General features: G+C 36.8%; 1 protein-coding gene and 1 pseudogene across 1 annotated transcript in view; both read right to left on the bottom strand.

The window, feature by feature from the left end:
* CFAP54 (cilia and flagella associated protein 54) overlaps positions 1-22,646 on the bottom strand; it is a 289,637-nt gene that overhangs the window by 131,256 nt on the left and 135,735 nt on the right. Inside the window, exons 33-39 of the mRNA XM_049626709.1 lie at positions 20,774-21,004; positions 18,834-18,976; positions 16,652-16,833; positions 14,895-15,122; positions 4,135-4,358; positions 3,901-4,036; positions 299-407 (exon numbers count right to left, since the gene is read on the bottom strand). Coding sequence (XP_049482666.1) covers positions 299-407; positions 3,901-4,036; positions 4,135-4,358; positions 14,895-15,122; positions 16,652-16,833; positions 18,834-18,976; positions 20,774-21,004 — 1,253 coding nt within the window. The remainder of the gene's footprint in view (positions 1-298; positions 408-3,900; positions 4,037-4,134; positions 4,359-14,894; positions 15,123-16,651; positions 16,834-18,833; positions 18,977-20,773; positions 21,005-22,646) is intronic.
* Positions 8,149-13,725, bottom strand: LOC125919443 (translationally-controlled tumor protein-like; annotated as a pseudogene).

Here is a 22,646-nt window from a genome sequence, read left to right as displayed (position 1 = left end):
AAACAGGGGAAATGTGCAAAACAGTTTTTTCCATGCTTATTTTTCAAATAATTTTCCTTTCCCCTTCTCTCCTTTCCCTCCTTCAACTTACAGATTAAACTAATCAAAACATATGTTTTAATTCCCCTTATATGACATTTATAACAACAGAAGATGGTAAATATCAAATGGGTTATTTTCAGTCCAATAAACCTGTGAAAGAGAATTGGAAAACATTTTAATTATGGAGGATCTGACATGCAGAACACAACAGCAAACCTTGGTTTAAAAAAAAGCTTCAAACTAAAATGGTTCCAACCTGAATAGATAAGCTTTTTAAAGAAATCTGTGCAGCTTCCTGTATCTTTCTCTTCACTTGTTGGAGGATTAATCTTGAGCTGCTTCCCAATGAAATTTCGGCAGGTTATCTTAAAAAAGGAAAACAAATATTACTTAGACAGGTATCTATAGCTAAAAAGTTAGCTTACTTATTTTTCAGTTGTCAAAAAAAAAAGTACAAAAGGATGCTACAAATAAAAACTAGCAGAGTAGCATTTGATCATGAGAACCTTCAGGGAAAAAAGCTGCTACATACCGCTTTATATTTCTTTTGTACAGCACAGCTGGAAGAGCTTTAGGCAAATTATGTAGAGAAATTAAAATACGATTTTCTGATATTCTATAAATCCACAAGTCTAAATATATCTTCCATTATGCAAGTTAGAACATATCTAAAATATAGGCTGCTTTTCCAGTGGCTGAGTTTTTCACCCTACCCATAATTAATGCAATTTAAACTTCCCTGGTGAAGTTTTTCAGAACTAACTTCCTCTGTAATATTTTAAAAATTTATTTTCTAACAGATACTTAAGTCCTAAAATTGTAAAATATCTGAAATCAGAAAAACTTTAGACAAAAAGAAATTCTTTTAAAAGGCCTAAGAACCTCTTCTCCCTGTTTCTCCATTCCTACTCCTTGAACTAACCTATTTCTCAAAATACAGACCTCCTTGAATCTCAGTCTGATGTAGATGCTGTAGGTGTGTGTACATCTCAGTCTGATGTAGATTGCCCCTTGTAGGTGTGTGTACAATGAGACATAAACAGTCTAATAAAATGCAAATTCCTTCCCATGGCCTATTAAGGCCCTATTTGACCTAGTCCTTCCCCTCTCCCAGCTTCATTAAATAAATATTATGTGTCAGTCACTACTCTAAGCTCAAGGATAATACAGTGAACAAAGTAAACCAAAGTTCCTACTTTATGGAACTTATTCTAGAGGAAGTAGAAATCCAATAAACAAAACAGAGAAGTACATTATAGAGTACATTGAAGACTTATAAACACTGTAGACAGAAATAGAGCAAACAGGTACATAAATTTATACTGGATAAATTTATCTCATACAGAATATCTCATAATTTCTTCATCTCATACAGAAAGTGACGTTTAGCAAGGACTAGAGAAAGGTGAGTAAAAATCAGTGTGGATATTGGAGGGGGGGGAGCAATGTTCCAAGCAGGGGAGCAGCAAACGCAAGAATACCAAGACAGGAACGTCTTAAAGAACAGAGCACTTCCCTGAATCCTGCAGGGGAGTAATAAGAGATGAGTCACTGAAATCACAGGGGGATATGTGGAACATTAAGGCTATGATAAAGATGTTCACTTTATCTCTGAATCAGATGGGAAGCTGCTATAGGGCGTAAAAAGAAGGAATGGCATGATCTGATTTAGGGTTTTAAAAGGTCATTCTACCTGCTGCATTGAGAATAGACTAGGCCGGAGGCAGGGGTTCAGGGAAGTTGGAAGCAAGAATACTGATTAGGAAGTCATTGCATGAATCCAAGCAAATATAACAGTGGCTTCTCTATCAGAGAAGGAGTGATAGAGGCAGTGAGAAGTGGTCAGGTTCTGAACACATTTTGAAGGTAGAAGATTTGATAACCAATTTGAAGTGAGGTATGAAAGCAAGAGAAGAGTCCGGGGTATCTCTAAGGTGTTTTGCCTGAACAACTAGGAGGACAGTGCTGTCACCAAATGAAGTGTGGAACACTTGTCAGAATAGGTTTGTTTGAGGTATACTAAACTTCAGAAGTTTATAAAACTTCCAAAAGATGACATTGATTAGGTAATATGATGCTTTTTTGATGGGTCAACTTGGTTAAGCTGAACCATGAGAACAAAGGGAGGGAAGTATCCATTTTGTAGCATACACACACACACGTCACCCCAGCTATTCAGACACTAATATAGCTGCCACTATGAAGGGATTTTGCCGGTACTAATTAAAGTCTCTGATAAATTTGCTTTAAGCTAAAGAGATTATCTTCAGTGGGCCTGACCTAAGCAGGTGAGTCCTTGATGTGCTGGAGGTCTCCCGACTCCAGTCTCCAAACAGCATGCAGGTCCACAACTGCTTTCTCCTCACTGCATCATCCCTCACAACTGCCTAAGGATAAGAGCTTCTGGCTATACCTGTAGGGTTCCTTCCTCCTCATGATCCTGACTGTCCACCTTACAATTGTGGACTTGTCTGGCCAGCCCCCACAATCACAGAAACCAATTCCTTATAATAAATCTTGATAGATGACAGATAGAAAAATAGACAGACAGATAGATAATAGATCTTACTAGTTCTGCTTCTCTGACTGAACCCTGACAGATACAGGCAATTACGTGTCGACACAGTATTCAGGAGAAAGCTCTAGACTGGAGCTGTAATTTCAAGAGCCATTATCATAAAGATGGTACTTAGAGCCACAGACTGAATTAGCTCCCCAAAGGAGAGTATGAGACACTGGGGAGAAGAGGAAGAAGCAAAGCCCCCCTCCTTTTACCCTCTCCCGCATCTGCTCCATTGCAGTCATCCAGTCCTTCTTTCTGTCCTACCTCAGGGCCTTTGCCCTTGTCCTAACCTTGGGCTGGAACTCTCTTTCTTTTGTATGACTGGCTATTTCTCATCAGATGTTACCATCTCCAAGAGGCCTTCCAGATCACCCTTGCTGAAGTTTCCACCTCCCACCCCACCTATCTCACTGACCGATTTTATTCTCTTCAGAAAATTGATAATGATCATAAATCTTTTTACATATCTGTTTACATGTTTATTATCTGGCCTTACCTCTACCCCCCAAAATTAAACTCCATAAAGCAAGAACTTAGACTGTATTCTCATTGCATGAAACATGCAGGGATCAAGAATATGCAAGGGCCATGAGGAATCTCTGTGAGAAGAAGAAAATGGAGTCCCCATTGTGTGATTGCAACACCACAAGCACACAGACTGGTTTGTGAGGCAGGGACTGGATTTCAGCCCTCACATATACCGGGGGCCCTTGGGCAGGACACAGTTTGTAAAACTATATGCAGTGGCTCTGGTATTAGTTGATACACATTTATTAAATTAATAAATGAAAGAATCTACTTCCCTTTCCTCTACCTAACTCAAAGCTGCACCATGACTTTCACGGACCTTAGACAGTTTTGCCTTCATGAGTCCACACCTCCACCAAAAATATCAAAAATTATATTTTATGACTATGTTGGCATAAATACAAGTGTATTAATAGTAAAAATCAAGACATTTTCTTTGACCTAAAAGTTACTCTTTGTCTTCATATTTAAAAAATTAAAACATGTAGTGGGCCTCTGAAAGTATTGTGGCTCTAGACATTGTCCCCTCTGTGTCTAACAAATATATCAGCTCTGATCTGAATATAAGTTTCCTATGGACAAGGACTTAATTTTTGTTTACCCTGTATCTGGAAAATACTGACACATAGCAGGCTTTCGATAATGTTTGTTGCTACGAATGATAAATGCCTCCGTGAAAATAATACTTATCTGATCCCTGAATCTTTGTATTTAATGTGTACACTCATTAGAAGTCACAACTGCATGAATAACAGAGCCAAACTCACCTTCTCTTCATATTCAGCTTCATATCTTGCACAAGGTTGTTGGGTAACATCTGGGCCATTGAACTTGGATATTCTTAGAAGAAGCTGGCGCTGTGCATATACCAGGAGCGGTGTCACTTGCTCTGTGTATCTCTCACTAGACAGGGGTAGAAATAGATTGAAAGGAGACATTCATTAAAATACATTTTAAAACTTATGCTTGTCACTTTCATTTGCCCTTACAGTGATACTTACTGTGAAATTGTATTGAACTGGATGGCAAGTGATACTAGTGTCTCCCATTTTTCCACTTGATATAAAACCTCCAGAGACTTTAACACAAAGTCGTGGATCCATTTCAAATCAACCACATTTACATTATCCAACGGATCCTCAAAATTAAGGCTAGAACCACCATGATCATTTTTAATATTTCCATAGCAGCTTGGAACACTGAACTCTCCTTTTTCTTCAATAACCTGCAAGCAGCACATGGAAAAATAATTGTGTATTTTCAGATTTTACTACACACTTTTTCCGGAAACCAAATGTGATAAAAATATAACATAGAAGAGAACTGAAGACAGACAAATTGAAATGTTTTAGTTATGCAAATCCAAGCTATTCAACAGAACTTTCTATGATGATGGAAATGTGCTGTCTGTGTTGTTTGATACAGTAGCCACTAAGCATGTGTGGATACTGGAGCTATTGAAAAATGACTATTGCAGCTGGATTTTTAATTTTACTTAATCTTAATTAAGTTTAAATTTAAATAGCCACATACAGTCTAGTCATTACCACATTAGATAGCACAGACTGAGGTCTACACTTCCTGGTACACAGTCACTATCTATGTAAGTAAGGATATTAAACCAATAAGATTAAGTTTTGAGGAAGAACAGGTTTGAGTATATACAAATAATTAAGTTTCCATAATACATTGGTTACATTCATCAGTTTGCAGCATAATATGTCCAATTTCCCAGTGCAAAGGTCAAACCTACGGAGAAGGAAATGTAGAAAACACAGTTTTTGCCTAAGTTAAAGAGATACCATGTAACTAATATATTAATTTCCCATGAGTCCCTGATGCATTTGTGTATACCCCTAGAGATTCTTGAGACAAACAAAACCCCTTAAATCCACCTATAAGCCAGGTTGCAGCCCAACAAATAGTTGGGTAACACAAGACCAGCCCCTCTTAAGCTGGTGTTACCATTAAGCATAATCCATGCATAGGGAAAGTAAGGTATCAACAAAAGTAGAGGAAACATCTCTAACAAGATTCATGGTCCTTGAAGTTGGAAGAAACCTAGGGAGTCATCTGGCTGTGCACTGCAATATGTATACCTCAAGTCAGGCTGTGTAGGTGTAAATAATAGTTGTGTCACATGTGACCTATGTGAATTTACCTTCTTAGCATGGTCCCTGCACATGGGACATACTCAATAGGAGGTAGTTTCCATTTTATTGATGTTATGAGCTCCATCCCTCTAATCCACTGATTCTACAGTAAGACTTGCAGCAGCAAAGAGCTGCATAAAGAGCTATCTCCATTTCCTTTACCTCAGGGTTCCAAGTGGAGGCACTCTTGGCCTTTACTCAATCCTCTTGGTAAGTGTGGAAGAACTCAAGCCTGTCCCACTCAACTTTTCCCAGGTGGCTGCTCTATCAGAACCTGCCTGCCTATGGGATGACACATTCTTCCTTTAGACATGGGTAAATTTCCTGGGCCAGGCTGAAATAACTTTCCCTGGGCCATCCCCAAAGAAGAGGGGTATCTGCTATTGGTTAGTCATGCCTAGATCTACATGGTAAGTTTACTCCTGGGATGAGGGATAAGGAAGACCTCTGTGGTTTCTATATATTCCAATATAGTCTTTATCAACAACAAAGCTGATATTGGACCTCCAATCATCAAGAGGGAAAAAAGTATTATCTATTTACTTCCTAATTTTGGTAACATTACCTAACAACATTGAGAAATAAACAGGAATGGCATTTGGGGGTCAAAATAGCATATGGAAAGTGAAGTTTCTGGCATGGTAAAGACAAGTCATTTAGTTCTGAAGATTAAGTATGGGCCATGTGTAATTTTTAAAAACTTTTTCTTAAAAAAAATTTCTAACACTTAGTAACTATAATAATATAATCCCACCTAACAAAGGATATTAACAAAAAAAATCCTCCAAAATGTTACTGAATAATTACTGCTCACATTTTCTTCAGATCTTATAAAATTTTTGATTGCCTTAGTTTGAAATGGGATCCATTTGAAATGGATAAGGTCCAAACATTGCAATTATTTATGTCTTTTAAGGCTTTTTTTTAACCTGTAGGCTCCATTTCCTCTTTTTATACTTCAATTTTTTGATGAAGAAGCCAGGTTGTTTGCCCTGTAGAGTTCCCATAGTCTGGATTTTACTGATGCATCCCCACAGTTTCATTCTAAATGTTTCTCTGCCCCCTGGATTTGGTTAGATTTAATTGCTTGGTTAGATTTAAATGCTTGCTCAGATTTATTGTTTTCCAACAAGTGTACTTCACAGGTATGCTTCATCCTCCCATGAATTCATAAAGAATTGCAAAATCCTTATATGAATTTCAACATTCTTTCTTCATTTCTTACCTGAAAATTCTATAAAGAAAAATTTCTCTTCATCAACTATCAACTATTTGGTATGGTTCATATATGAAAGGTAATCAGCCTTTTTTATTCACCAAGGAGTCCTGTTTCTTTTAGTGGGAAACAGTTTTTAAAGAACACATCTGGATGCTGAGATTTGTCACTTCTTTTTTGAGTCCTTTGAATTGCTTTGACACCTTTGTAAAATATTGACCATATGTATGAGTCTATTTTTAAGATTCTCTATTTATTCCATTGATATGTTTCTCTCTTTATGCCAATATCATGCTCTCCTAATTGCTACAGCATTGATAAGCCTTGAAGTCAGGTAATGAGTTCTCAAATTTGTTCTTGTTATTTATTTTCTTTAAATTTTTATTCACTTATTTTGAGAGAGAGAGAGAGAAAGAGCACACATGCATGCATGTGGAAGGGCAGAGAGAGGGAGAAAGAGAGAGAGAGAGAGAGAGAGGAGGGAGAGAGAGAGAGAGAGATAGAGAGAGAGAGAGAGAGAGAGAGAGACAGAGAATCCTAATCAGGCTCCACACTGTCAGCACAGAGCCCAACGTGGGGCTCAAACTCACAAACCTTGAGATCATGACCCGAGCAAAAACCAAGAGTAGGATGTTTAACTGACTGAGCCATCCAGGCACCCCTAAATTTGTTCTTTTTAAAGATTTTCTTGGCCATTCACTTTTCTTTGCATTTGCTTATAAATTTTAAAATGAACTGTCAATTTGCACCCCCCAAAAAATGTCTGTTGGAATTTTCATTGGGATTTTACTGAATCGATAGACCAAATTGGAAGTAAATGATATCCTAGCAGTATTAAGTCTTTTCGTTCATGAACATGACACATCTCTGTGTATATTTAGGTCTTCTTTTATTTTATTTTTTTTGCAGTGTTTTATAATTTTCAGTGTAAAAATCTTACACAAATTTCATTAGATATATTCTTAGATATTTGATATTTTGAATGGTGTTTTTAAAATTTCATTTCCTAGTTGCTTTCCACTCATACAAAGAAATACAATTTATTTTTGTTATACTGACTTTATGGGCTGTTATTTTATTAGTTCTAGTAGTTGCTTTTTAGAGGCCTGAAGAGTTGGAATTTTCTATATAAAAATTCATAGTGTTCCTTTCTAATCTGCATGTCTTTTGTTTCTTTATCTGCCCTATTGCACTTGTCAGGATATCTGGCATGATATTGAACAAAAGTGGTATGAGCAGACGTCCTTACTTTTTCCCAGTCTTTGAGGGAAACACACAATAATTTCACCATTAAGTATGATGTTAACAGTAGATACTAATTTTTATCAGGTATTCTTAGTTTCCTGAGAGTCTCTAACATCAGTGACATTGTTTTTGTTTTGCTTCCAACTGTGTTAGTCTCTTATTATTCTTTTGATAATCTCTTCCAGAGTTAACTACTTCTGTTTTGAGGTAATAAAATGTATAATGATCCACTTCACATTTAGTGCTCTATGTATATGGTCTTTTCCTTTATTTCAACTTAGAATTAAGACTTATAATTCTTGTTTTTTGTTTTTTGTTTTCATTTATCAGTCCCAAAAGTAGTTTTCCCTGTAGAAGTTATCTGAACATAGTCTTATGCTTTCTAGTAGTAGTCTACAGCCAGGCTCTATCTTTCTAAGAACACTAGGAGACAGTTTATTTTTTTTTCAATATATGAAGTTTATTGTCAAATTGGTTTCCATACAACACCCAGTGCTCATCCCAAAAGGTGCCCTCCTCAATACCCATCACCCACTCTCCCTTCCCTCCCACCCCCCCATCAACCCTCAGTTTGTTCTCAGTTTTTAAGAGTCTCTTATGCTTTGGCTCTCTTCCACTCTAACCTCTTTTATTTTTCCTTCCCCATGGGTTTCTGTTAAGTTTCTCAGGATCCACATAAGAGTGAAACCATATGGTACCTGTCTTTCTCTGTATGGCTTATTTCACTTAGCATCACACTCTCCAGTTCCATCCATGTTGCTACAAAGGGCCATATTTCATTCTTTCTCATTGCCACGTAGTACTCCATTGTGTATATAAACCACAATTTCTTTATCCATTCATCAGTTGATGGACATTTAGGCTCTTTCCATAATTTGGCTATTGTGGAGAGTGCTGCTATAAACATTGGGGTACAAGTGCCCCTATGCATCAGTACTCCTGTATCCCTTGGGTAAATTCCTAGCAGTGCTATTGCTGGGTCATAGGGTAGATCTATTTTTAATTTTTTGAGGAACCTCCACACTGTTTTCCAGAGTGGCTGCACCAATTTGCATTCCCACCAACAGTGCAAGAGGGTTCCCGTTTCTCCACATCCTCTCCAGCATCTGTAGTCTCCTGATTCATTCATTTTGGCCACTCTGACTGGCGTGAGGGGATATCTGAGTGTGGTTTTGATTTGTATTTCCCTAATGAGGAGTGACGTTGAGCATCTTTTCATGTGCCTCTTGGCCATCCGGATGTCTTCTTTAGAGAAGTGTCTATTCATGTTTTCTGCCCATTTCTTCACTGGGTTATTTGTTTTTCGGGTGTCGAGTTTGGTGAGCTCTTTATAGATTTTGGATACTAGCCCTTTGTCCGATATGTCATTTGCAAATATCTTTTCCTATCCCGTTGGTTGCCTTTTAGTCTTGTTGGTTGTTTCCTTTGCAGTGCAGAAGCTTTTTATCTTCATAAGGTCCCAGTAGTTCATTTTTGCTTTTAATTCCCTTGCCTTTGGGGATGTGTCAAGTAAGAAATTGCTATGGCTGAGGTCAGAGAGGTCTTTTCCTGCTTTCTCCTCTAGGGTTTGGATGGTTTCCTGTCTCACATTCAGTTCCTTTATCCATTTTGAGTTTATTTTTGTGAATGGTGTGAGAAAGTGGTCTAGTTTCAATCTTCTGCATGTTGCTGTCCAGTTCTCTCAGCACCATTTGAAGAGACTGTCTTTTTTCCATTGGATATTCTTTCCTGCTTTGTCAAAGACTAGTTGGCCATACGTTTGTGGGTCTAGTTCTGGGGTTTCTATTCTATTCCATTGGTCTATGTGTCTGTTTTTGTGCCAATACCATGCTGTCTTGATGATGACAGCTTTGTAGTAGAGGCTAAAGTCCGGGATTGTGATGCCTCCTGCTTTGGTCTTCTTCTTCAAAATTACTTTGGCTATTCGGGGCCTTTTGTGGTTCCATATGAATTTTAGGATTGCTTGTTCTAGTTTCGAGAAGAATGCTGGTGCAATTTTGATTGGGATTGCATTGAATGTGTAGATAGCTTTGGGTAGTATTGACATTTTGACAATATTTATTCTTCCAATCCATGAGCAGGGAATGTCTTTCCATTTCTTTATATCTTCTTCAATTACCTTCATAAGCTTTCTATAGTTTTCAGCATACAGATCTTTTACATCTTTGGTTAGATTTATTCCTAGGTATTTTATGCTTCTTGGTGCAATTGTGAATGGGATCAGTTTCTTTATTTGTCTTTCTGTTGCTTCATTGTTAGTGTATAAGAATGCAACTGATTTCTGGACATTGATTTTGTATCCTGCAACTTTGCTAAATTCATGTATCAGTTCTAGCAGACTTCTGGTGGAGTCTATCGGATTTTCCATGTATAATATCATGTCATCTGCAAAAAGTGAAAGCTTAACTTCATCTTGGCCAACTTTGATGCCTTTGACTTCCTTTTGTTGTCTGATTGCTGATCCTAGAACTTCCAACACTATGTTAAACAACAGCGGTGAGAGTGGACATCCCTGTCGTGTTCCTGATCTCAGGGAAAAAGCTCTCAGTTTTTCCCCATTGAGGATGATGTTGGCTGTGGGCTTTTCATAAATGGCTTTTATGATCTTTAAGTATGTTCCTTCTATCCCGACTTTCTCGAGGGTTTTTAATAAGAAAGTTGCTGAATTTTGTCAAAGGCCTTTTCTGCATCGATTGACAGGATCATATGGTTCTTATCTTTTCTTTTATTAATGTGATGTATCACGTTGATTGATTTGCGAATGTTGAACCAGCCCTGCATCCCAGGAATGAATCCCACTTGATCATGGTGAATAATCCTTTTTATATGCTGTTGAATTCAATTTGCTAGTATCTTATTGAGAATTTTTGCATCCATATTCATCATGGATATTGGCCTGTAGTTCTCTTTTTTTACTGGGTCTCTGTCTAGTTTAGGAATCAAAGTAATACTGGCTTCATAGAATGAGTCTGGAAGTTTTCCTTCTCTTTCTATTTTTTGGAATAGCTTGAGAAGGATAGGTACTATCTCTGCTTTAAACGTCTGGTAGAACTCCCCTGGGAAGCCATCTGGTCCTGGACTCTTATTTGTTGGGAGATTTTTGATGACTGATTCAATTTCTTCACTGGTTATGGGTCTGTTCAAGCTTTCTATTTCCTCCTGATTGAGTTTTGGAAGCGTGTGGGTGTTTAGGAATTTGTCTATTTCTTCCAGGTTGTCCAGTTTGTTGGCATATAATTTTTCATAGTATTCCCTGATAATTGCTTGTATCTCTGAGGGATTGGTTGTAATAATTCCATTTTCATTCATGATTTTATCTATTTGGGTCATCTCCCTTTTCTTTATCAATTTTGTTTATTTTTTCAAAAAACCAACTCTTGGTTTTGTTGATCTGCTCTACAGTGTTTTTAGATTCTATATTGCTTATTTCTTCTCTGATCTTTATTATTTCTCTTCTTCTGCTGGATTTAGGCTGAGAAGACACTTCGTTTAAACACACATTAAGTAAGAGATATTCTCTCAAGTAAGTTTAAATGCATTTTGTTTTTAGGCAACCTACATGATATGTTTTTTCTTTAAGAAAAATGACCCCACTCCAAATAAATCAACATCAAAATAAATGAAGAGATCAAGATGACATCACCCAATTGTTTAAGTCCTGGTGTTGTGTGGATGGGTGAAAAGCAGCAGCCAGTTATGATGATGGATGATGAATCCAAAGTAATTGCCATTTTGTTAACATTTTTTCATTTCTAAACCATCCTTAAAGAAAATCATATATGGGGTCACATCATCCTCACGGTAGCCCAGCAGAGCAACCTTGCCATCTGGATTCTTGTTTTCACCAATAAGGAATCAGTAGTTTTTGAAATTAGCAAAGATGTGTTTGGTTTGTCTGCAGCCTCTGTTATAAAAGGTTTTACACTTTCCAGTCTCTGTTCTTCAAGTTTGCCTTACACTGATTTCCTATTATCTACGATGTATTTTTTGTAGGCTTGGTTTGCGAAGCTTCTTTTCTGCTAAGTAATGGTTCCTGACAATATCAATGTCAACGATTACTGTGTTTTCAGGACCTTCACCTTGGGGGCCTTCAGCAGAGTACATTTCCATCAATGATACCTTCTGTCCTACTGACCATCTTCCCCTTCACCTCCAGGCACAGCCCATTCGCAACCTCCTGAATCCTGTAGATGTCAGAAAATATGTCGTCATGGCTGATGAGGTCTGGGTAGATAATCATGAGGGTGAGCAGAGAAAGAGGACAGCATCCCTGGCTTAGCAGGAACCCAGAGTTCAGAAAAAGAGCAGTGCAGCTGGAGCAGCACTCAAGGGGAGGGGGCTGGTGGAAAAAGCAATATCAAATTTTGTAAATGCTTTTGCTGTATCCATTTCAATAGCCATATAATTTGTCTCCTTTATCCTATTAATGTGGTGAATCACCTTGATTGATCTTTAAATGTTAACCTTACATTTCTGGGATAAACCTACTTGATCATCATTTGTATAACTGTTCATATTATATACCTCATTTGCATATTTTATATATTATTGGGATTGATCTGATAATATTTAATTAAGGATTTTTGTGTCTATGTTCATGGGTGATGTGGTTCATTCATTTCTTTTTGAAATACCTGTCAGTGTTAAGCTGGCTTTGTCGCTAAAAAAAATTTGCTATATGATTTATTATTTTGTCCTTATATGTTTGCTAGAATTCTACAGCAAAATATTCTGTGCATGGAGTTTTCTTTATCTCAAAGTTCCTAATTATAAATTGTTTGTTTAATATATTTAGGGCAATTCAATTTTTCTATTGCTTCTTGTATCAGATTTGTTAAGTTCTGCTTTCCAATAAACATGTTCATTTTATCTAAGTTATCAAATCCATTAGTAAAAGTGGATAATAATATTCTCTCATTTTTCTTTTAATATCTATAGGATCTGTAGTTATATCCCTCTTTCATCACTCTTGTCAGTAATTTATGCTTTTCTTTCCTTTTGTTCTTCACTTTTGTTCTTCAATTTTATCCTAGGATTCTGCCAATTTTAATACTCTTTTCAAAGGATCAATTTATTAACTTTATTAATTTTGTTTTGTTTTATATCTAATTTATTTCTGCTCTTATCTTTTCATTTCTTATTTCATTTGTCTTTTTTACTTACTTTGGATTTAATTTGCTCTTATTTTTCAAGCTCCTATAAGTGCACACTTAGATAACTGATGTTATATCTTTCTCCTTTTCTATTAAACGGCTAAAGTTATTAAGTTCCCTCTAAGCACCAGTTTATTTGCATCCCACAAAATTTGATACGTTACCATCAGTTTGAAATATTTTTAAATTTCTCTTTTGTTTTTTTCTTTGACCCAGGGATTATGTAGAACTGTGTGGTTTAATTTCCAGATACTTAGGAGAGTTTTCTTCCTAATTTTTATTAATCTATTCATAAGGTAATGGTCAGAGAACATACTCTTTTAAGATTTTAGCCTTTTAAACTTTAATATGACTTAGTTTTTTACTCTGCATATGATCCACCTTGGTAAGCACACCACGTGCACTTATGCTCTGTTTCCAATCCACCTACATGTGGGTTGCACTTCAATTCTTACACTACCTACCCAGAACTGAGGTCAGACTCCCTACATTTACAGAATCAGTCCTCCACAAAACTGTCCTTACTTCAGATATTAGCCACAAGTCTCAGGATGCCTGCACTTCTGACTAACAAGCTATAAATTTAGGGGTTTCCATAACCCCCTCGGGTTCAATAATTGGCTAGCACTCACTTAAAACACTATACTTGGGATTACAGTTTTATTATAAAAGATACAACTCAGGAACAGCCAAATGAAAGAGGTACCCAGACTGGAAGAGTCCCGGATAAGGAGCTTCCATGCCCTGTCCCCATGGAGTCAGGCTACAAGTGCCTAATACATCAACGCTTTCACCAACCTGGAAGCTCTTCAAGTATACTTTTAATATCTGTTATTAGGAACATATACATTTATGATTAGTGTGTCTTCCTAATTAATTGAGCTTCTTCTCATTATGAAATGTCTCTCATTATCTGTCAAAATACTCCTTGATTTAAAGGTTATTCTCTCTAATATTATGAAGTCTTACCAGTTTTTTTATACTTACTGCATTCACGGTAATATCTCTTTCCACTGTCTTATTTTCAATCGATTTCTTTACATTCAGAGTACTTCTCCTGTGGTCAACTATACATGTCTTTGTTTTTATCCAACAATCTCTGCCTTTTGACTAGGGTGTTTAAACCACTTACATTTAATATAGTTATTGATATAATTGGGTTAGATTTATTATTTTCTACTTGCTTTCTGTTTGGCCCACATATTTTTGTTCCTCTGTCTCTTTTTTGCTGCCTTCTTTAATTAATTGACCACTGTTTAGTCTTTCATTTCACTGCAATTGATTTTTAGCTATATCTCTTTATCTCTTTTTTGGTAGTTACTCTAAGGATTATTAAATGCATCCTTAACTTATCACCTTCTACATAGAGTTAATATTGTACCACTTTATATTTATATAAAATGTAAACAAAAATGACAGTTTAACTTTATTTACTCTCAGTCTTTCGTGCTATTGTTTTCATATATTTTACACCTGGAATTTTATAAACTCCATGATTCAATGTGCTTTTATGTTTATTAATTTTCAGTGTGTTTAGGTTATATTAGGTTTCCATTTTTTCCATTTCATTTTCATGCTTTAAACCACAGGGTGTAGATTTTAAATTGCTGCAAATTCTATGAGATCTGGCATAATAGAACAAGGAAAGATAAAGCAGTGAAGTAAAGAGAAACTGACAAGCTATTTGATCTCACTTGGAGGCTTTTTCTCTGACAAAAAAAGTTGCTATGAGGATTAAATGCATTACAACTTATGCGGAAGTTGAAGCTCAGTAAGTGTCACTTTCTCTTTCCTTTAAAAAATTGAAATTTCAGGCTAAGATATTTGTAATTAACATCAGTATATGCTGTGCATTGTGAACCAAATAATGAGAAGCAAATGAATTATAGAAAAGCCAAGTAAGAACTCAAGGAAAACATTAACTTCCATTTATTCCAAGCTGCATGGTAAAAATTATTTGAGTACAATAAAAATAATTACCCAAATGCCCTTACCTTAATAGAATTGGTATTTTGCAGTTCTATTAACATGTCAATAAGTAATTCTGCTCCCAAATAGAATGGCAAAACACAGGTACAGAGGAAACCATCCTGGCTAACAGGAAATGTTTTATACAGATCCACTGCTTGTTTAAGAAGTATCTGTAGCTCCTGAGTAAAGTTCCAAAAGGTCCTACAGCTATTCTGAAGCAGAGTCCAATAGCCTCCACGATGAGCAAGAACCTAAGACAAACACAACATTCAAAAGATCCCAAAGTTTCAAAAGTTAGAGATCTCTGAACAACTTCATCTTTCTGCAAAAATAATGTCAATAATAAAAATAACACCATTTGTTATGTGTCATTTACATCATTATCTCAGTTAATTCTATCAATAGCTCCTATGAAATAAGTATATACTAGTATTCTACTTAATTTAGAGATAAGGAAACAGAGGCATGGAGCTAACTTGACCAAGGTCATGATCTGCTAAGTGGTCAGCTAGGATTTGCACACCAGGAGTCTGACTCCAACATTCCCATTGTTCTGGGCTCTGGGAATGTGGCAGTGAGCAAGAGTAACTGGGTCTGCCCTTGTGCTACTTCAGTTTCTTAGGGGAGGCTGAGAGTAGATAAGTAGACAAAAATGTAATTTCAGGGAATAATAAGTATTGTAAAGAAAAATAATGCAGAAATGGGTCAGGATTTGACAAGCATGGGAGGATGTGTACTTTTAGATGGAGTAGTCAGGTTTGCTTAAGGAGGTGACATGAGCAGAGACTTGAATGTTGAGTTGAACAAATCATGTGAAGGTGAGAGTAGGGGTGTTGGGAGGAGGAGAACATTTGAAACCAAGGGAGCAGCAAGTGCAAAGGATGGAGGATGAACCTGAGGGATGAGGAAGGGTCAAGCAAGCTCAATGCTGTCAAGATCACAAAGAGGAGACTGGACTGAACAAGCGCAAGATGAACTGAGTTCCAAGAAGAGAGCAGGACCCAGACCTTCCAGGACCCTGAAGCTGGTGGAAAGGATAAGATGCAATGCTTGTGGTCAAGGGGGCTAATGTGGGCTTACTTCACATTTTTTAAGAAATCACCCTCTCCACAGACAAAATGGGAACTCAAGTATTCCAGAAAGGATAGATTTCCCCTCAATTCTTGAGAGGTTTGAAGTATATGCTATTTCTGCTATGAGAAAAAGAAAACTAACTTCTTTATGGCTAATGATTCCAATTCTGAATTTAATAATGCATCATTTAATATTTAAGAAAAAAAAGAGAAAAGTATTTGAGAGAAGACACAAGAGCCAAGGTAGGCCAAGAGTAGGGCTTTCCTGTAGCCTAGTAAGAGTGTTTCCTGTGCTAGAGAGAATAAAGGGGTCTATGGTGTTCTAGGCGGCAGCAAGACTCCAGAGAGGAACAACTGGTGTCACCAGAGGCCATGTACCAAATATGGCAAGAAACTGGCACAGGAATATCTGAATATTCATGGAGATTATGTAGACAAGGACAAAGGCTATCTCAGCTCTGAACCAATGGATAACTGATGACTAAAGCAGCTCACCCCTGTCACTGACAACTTGACAACGTGTAAATCCTCAGCACTATGGCAGGCAAACCTCAAAAATGACTGACATGAAACTCAGCAAATTTGGTCTCAAAGTTGAAACTAAAATTATGGATGGTAAGTAAACTAATACAATATATCTTACGTGCCCAAACTGATGCCCTGAGATTCATGTCTATTACATTAGCAAATTAGAAAGACCACCTTACCATTGCTCTCCTGCAATATAAAAAGATTTTCATAAAATGATCCAATAGACCCAAATTTGCTGCTCGATCCTTTTCTTTAGTACTAAGACCTGACTGAGAGTCTGAGTCATAAACTGTTTGTGTCTTTGACACGTTTTCACCACTCATTCTGGAATTAATAAATGTGGAAAATTCCTCAGCATCTACAATACAAAAATAAAGTATAACATTATTGAAAACAGAAAGTTCCAGAAGACATAGGTGATAAACATCAAATCAGTAATTAAGGTAAGAAATGCTATATAAATTTGGAGGAAGCACAAGATTATTATGGACACAGTGAACCAAGAAAAGTTTCTAGAGAAGGAGGCTCTTAGATTAGGTCTTTAAGGACAGACATGGTTTAGCTATGCGGGAAGACTATGAGGAAGCACATTCTGGGCAAGGGTGATGGCCAAAGGAACAATGCCGAGGCAGGAGTGTCATGTTTTCTGAGGAACCAATAACAGGATCCCACGGTTCCTTAATTTTCCCCTATACAGTCCATTCCCAGAACACATGGCAAGTAGCATCCCCTGGAGTTGGGCAGTGCAGCAACCATGTCCACTCCTTATCCTGTGGGTGTGGTATAAAGACACAAATTTCTCCTACTACAAACCTTCTTCTAAACTCTGCATTAAAGAACAAATCTCAGGACACCTGGGTGGCTCAGTCGGTTAGGCATCCAACTTTGTTTTTAATGTTTATTTTTGAGAGAGAGAGACAGAGACAGAGACAGAGCATGAGCAGGGTAGGGGCAGAGAGAGACAGAGACACAGAATCTGAAGCAGGTTCCAGGCTCCTAGCTGTCAGCACAGAGCCCAACTTGGTGATCGAACTCACAAACTGTGAGATCATGACCTGAGCTGAAGTCAGATGCTTAACTGACTGAGCCACCCAAGTACCCTGGTTAAGCATCCAACTCTTGATTTGGGGCTCAGGTCATGATTTCACAGTTCATGAGATCAAACCCCACTTCAGGCTCTATGCTGACAGCACGGAGTCTGCTTGGGATTCTCTCTCTGCCCCTCACTTACTCGCGCATGCTCTCTCTCTCTCAAAATAAATAAATAAACTTAAAAAAAAGAAGTCTCAATAGTGGAATATTCTATTGTTGATTCCATGGGAGGTCTTAGGCATAAAAACTCAAGGAGCTGTATATTATAATCTACTTATAAAACTCAGACTCTGTGTCGAGGGAATTTACTTTCAAATACCTCAATATTCATAGTATAACATGAAGGTACCAGTTAAATCTCATCTATACCCTAGAAGAAATCAGAAAGCATGTCAAGTACCTCAAATATAAATCAACACTCCTGGGGCAGCTACCCAGCATATGAAGTATCTTGATCAGCAATAAGTACATAATACTTAAAATACCATTAGTAAAAATCTACACAAGAAGGTCTGTATTAGCATGAAGATACCAGAAATAAATCTTTATTTATGAAGTGAGTGGTATTCAGGATAGGTGATTGTTTAGGAATAGTGTCATCACTTGCAGCACCCAGATCAAGAGCCCTGTTCATCTGCATTTTTCCACCTCCCAGGGTGAGTCTCCTGTCACCTGGGCAGATGACAATACTGGCTGATCCTGACATTCAGATGAATAGTATTGCGCTCATCTTGGAGTAAGCTGTCATGGAAGGTGTGAGTCGGAGATCCTAAGGCAAGAGTGGACTGCCCTGAGTGCAAAATCAGTACTATAAAACAGCTATGTGAGTGTTTCATGCCTGCTTGCATCAGTATGTTTGGTGGAATTTGTCCTGAACTTTACTTCCCCTAAAATATAACACCTGATAGCAAGACCTCACCTATCTTAACAATCGGAGGCTACCAACATTTAAAAAGAACATTCTATTTGGTGAACAGCCAAATTGGTTTAGGTCAGAACATAACATATATATTTCCAAATACATATTATGAATCCATAAAAATACAGAAAAATTTTTAAAATTGAACAAATAAGAACCTCCTACAAAATATCACAACTCAGTTAAAACCCCAGGTCATTGGAAAACGATGTGTGCATCCCTGTGTGTCTGTGGGGTGTGTGTGTTTGTGTGTGTGTGTGTGTGTGTTTGCGTGCATGAGTGTGTTGCATCAGTGAATAAAAACCTAGAGGCAATTTGACAGTATATAACATATTTATTTATTTTACCTGATGGTAAGTTGGCCTTTCTTTTTTTAGCTGTATGAAGGAAATCAAGTATTGCTTTATAGTTTTCTAGAGTCAATTTCACTGTTGGTAATACTGTTCCAGAATTATATAGTGAGAACATATTAGGATCACATGATCGGAAACTGCAGGAGGAAAATATCATTAAGAAAAAATAAATAAATATATATATATATATATATATATATATATATATATATATAACTGAATTGAATCCATCAAATACAATCTACTTTAATTTTTAAAATATTTGTGAGTTAATGCTCCCAAATTTTGGATCATAACATATTCTGGCACTTAACCAAAGCCAAAAAATTTCCCATTAAATTTTAAAGCTATACAATGTAACTTTGCTCTTAGGGATTTTAACATCAATATCTATTTCCCTGAAAGGGCCCTTGAAAATGGGAATGATGATCTATACTTACTCTAAGGGCTCTGAAATAATAATTTATGTTAAATTAACCTGATTTAAGCAAAACTCAATGAAGATGCTTACTATATAAAGCAATGTGTCCATGATCAATACTATTTTTTTAAAATAAGGTCTACACAGTAAACAATCCTCCACCATACACACATACATACATACAAAAATACATAGATTCATAAATACGGAGTATGTTTTCATGGTTTTAGTAAAATTGAATTTAGCACCAAGTTACTCTGATACAAATTTGGTCATTGTCTAATTGCTATGCTATGAAGTACTCATACCCTCTCTCTCTGCCCCTCCCCCACTGGCTCACATGCTCTCTCTCTCTCTCTCTCTCTCTCTCTCTCAAAATAAATAAATAAATAAACTTAAAAAAATACCCTTTTACAGTCTGTCACAGTCTTTCCTTCTTCCAATCCATTTGGTACGTTGCTGCCAGAGAAATTTTTTTTACCATAGCCCTGCGTAAAAATCCTTAATAATCTCCCACTGTATATAAATTGAAGCTCCAATTTAATAGACAGTTAAGACCCTCTATGATCTGGTACTGACCTATTTTTTAAATTGTTTGACACCACTCCCTTTAATTTGCTGTAGATTCTGGTCAGACCACTTGGGGTTCTCATCTTGTGTTTCCTACCTGGGCTCTGACTCACGTTCTTCCAACTACCTGGAATACTTCTTTCTCTGCCTGTCTTGCCTATCCATCATGAACCAGGCCAAGTGGCCCCGCTCCATGCAACCTTTCCTGTCAGTTTCAGGTCAGAGGAAAGCCTCTTTCCCAGGAACAAAGAAGACTTTGTGCGTACTTCACCTTCTACCATTATTTATAATTATTCGTTAACACTTGAGAGCTGCCCGACCAGACTCTACCTTGTGTGTCCTGCTCATCTTTGCATGCCCATTGCATCTGTCTCAGTACTTTGAATCTAATAAGTGCTTAGTAGTACTTTTTGAATGACAGACTCTACTCATCTTTTTAATTATGACATAGTATTACATATTATGTATGCATCTTCTATTTTTATCTTTGTTAACACTTTAGCCAAAGACACTCAAGAACTCAACAGCATCTTGAATTAATAATAGGAAGTTTACATTTATGAGAAAATACTATCTGTGCTTATAGAGGCTTAAAATATACTTCAAAATGAAACAGAGATTCACCTAATAACACCTACTAATAGCTACAGTTATACACTTAATATTAAATTTCTCTTGAAATTATGCTTTCTCCTTTACTGAAAGCTATACTGACAAATATATACAAGCTACAGGCAGATTAGTACTTCCCAAGTGCTTATATCCAGGACTTGTTTAGGAAAGATCCTGAGACAAGAAATTAAATAATATACCAATGATCAGTAAAGAGAGAAGCACTCTGTCAACCTCTGTAAAGTATTATCTACATTGGAGCCCTGAACATACAAATAAAATTCATGTTCACAAGATTAAAAGAGTTTCATTCACTGATATCATTCTATACCTGACCACTGTGTGTGAAGTGCCAAATTTCATCTTCGTTCGTTCCGCTAGTTTCGTTAAAAGCAGGGAGAAGTGTGCACTTGCCAGATATAGGTTCATCTGAGCTCTCCAGGGCATCTCCTCAAGAAATAGTTGATGGAACCTCTTCCTTTTCACAAAATTTAATATTATAGGATTCAAGTTCTCCACCAGGGATCGATAGGCAAGTTTTCTAACATCAGTTCTCTTATTTCTGCCAAGGGAGAAACATATTTTGAAATTACACAAACTTCCAGATACTAAATAACGAAGAATGATTCCAATTTGTACAAAATACATCAAGAAGTCATTTGATTGCCCTTATGCAAATTTTTCTGGCTTAGCTATCATTTCCTTAGAGCTAATAATGTGAAATAGGGCAGCAGAGAAGGCACAAAGATAAACAAGAAGGATGAAGACACTACATATTGCCTTCCATTCTTTCTGATGCCGATGTCCTAAGCTCAAACCAAATGGCTTTTCTTTTCCATAACTGAAAGGCTACTGAGATTAGACAATTAAATTATAAGACAATGTTCATATTCATCCCCTAACTTCAATATTAAACAAGAAAATCTCTGTATTGTTCCTTAAGGAAAAAAGATGGAGCAAAATTTTTTCCACAACTAGACTACAGCAGAAATAAAATGTCAATCAACTATAAACAAAATGACTTCATAAATCCATATTCAATATGCTCTGGAAAAAACTAATATTTCAAAATGTAGCTAACAGTTCATATCGTACGTATAACATATATTCAATTTTTTAAAAATTATTCCTATCAAAATCTCAAAGTAGTCCAACTATTTTTATAGTTGCATAATTGTTTATATGGCATGACTTCAAAGTACTTCTCTATCTGAACATAAGGGTTCAACAAAGGGAAACAAAAGTAATATAAAAACAGGGAGGGGACAAAACAGAAGAGATTCATAAATATGGAGGACAAACTGAGGGTTACTGGAGGGGTGGTGGGAGGGGGGATGGGCTAAATGGGTAAGGGGCACTAAGGAATCTACTCCTGAAATCATTGTTGCACTATATGCTAACTAATTTGGATGTAAATTTTTAAAAATTAAAAAATAAAATTAAATATATTTTAATGTTTATTCATTTTTGAGAGAGAGAGAGAGAGAGCAAGTGGGGTGGGAGCAGAGAAAGAGGGAGACACAGAATCTGAAGCAAGCTCCAGGCTCCAAGCTATCAGCACACAGTCCAACACGGGGCTCGAACTCGCAAGCTGTATATCATGACCTGAGCCCAAGTCGGATGTCTAACCTACTGAGCCACCCAGGCGCCCCTCTTTTTTTTAATGTTGACAACATTGCTGCCCCAGTGATCAGTGCCATTCTATCTGATTTATACTGAAGAAAGGGAAAAAGTTCTCAGTTGGTAAGTGAAAGTGTCTTGTTCAGTTTAATAGATGTTGTGCCTGAATCTGACACAACACACACACATGCACACACACATGAAAAAAAAAAAGAAGCTGGATGGAAGGAAGGAAGGTAGGTAGATATGTTGCTGCACCAGAGGCACAGACATTTTCATGGAGAAAGGAAGGAAGGAAACAATCTTTTAACAGGTAGTATTTACATTATCATTCAGTGCTAAATATTTTGTATTTTGTTAATGATTTCCTTTTAATCTAAGGGTGGTTTTTTTTTGAGCTTCTTGTGTTGTTTGGATGTCTTAGTGATATTATTTGGTTTCCAAACAAATGGGAATGTTTTAAATAACTCTACCTTCAAAATAAAAATCTAATTTCCAAAATAAAAATCAATCTTGTTCCTGTATGAGGAAATCAAGTCTCCTCAAAATGTCTAGGAGAGTTTGACAGGACTGGCTGCATCTTC

Source organism: Panthera uncia, chromosome B4 (assembly GCF_023721935.1).
Source record: "Panthera uncia isolate 11264 chromosome B4, Puncia_PCG_1.0, whole genome shotgun sequence".
NCBI lineage: Eukaryota > Metazoa > Chordata > Mammalia > Carnivora > Felidae > Panthera > Panthera uncia.
The sequence above is the reverse complement of the archived record's forward strand: the minus strand, read 5'-3'. Positions and strand labels throughout refer to the sequence as shown.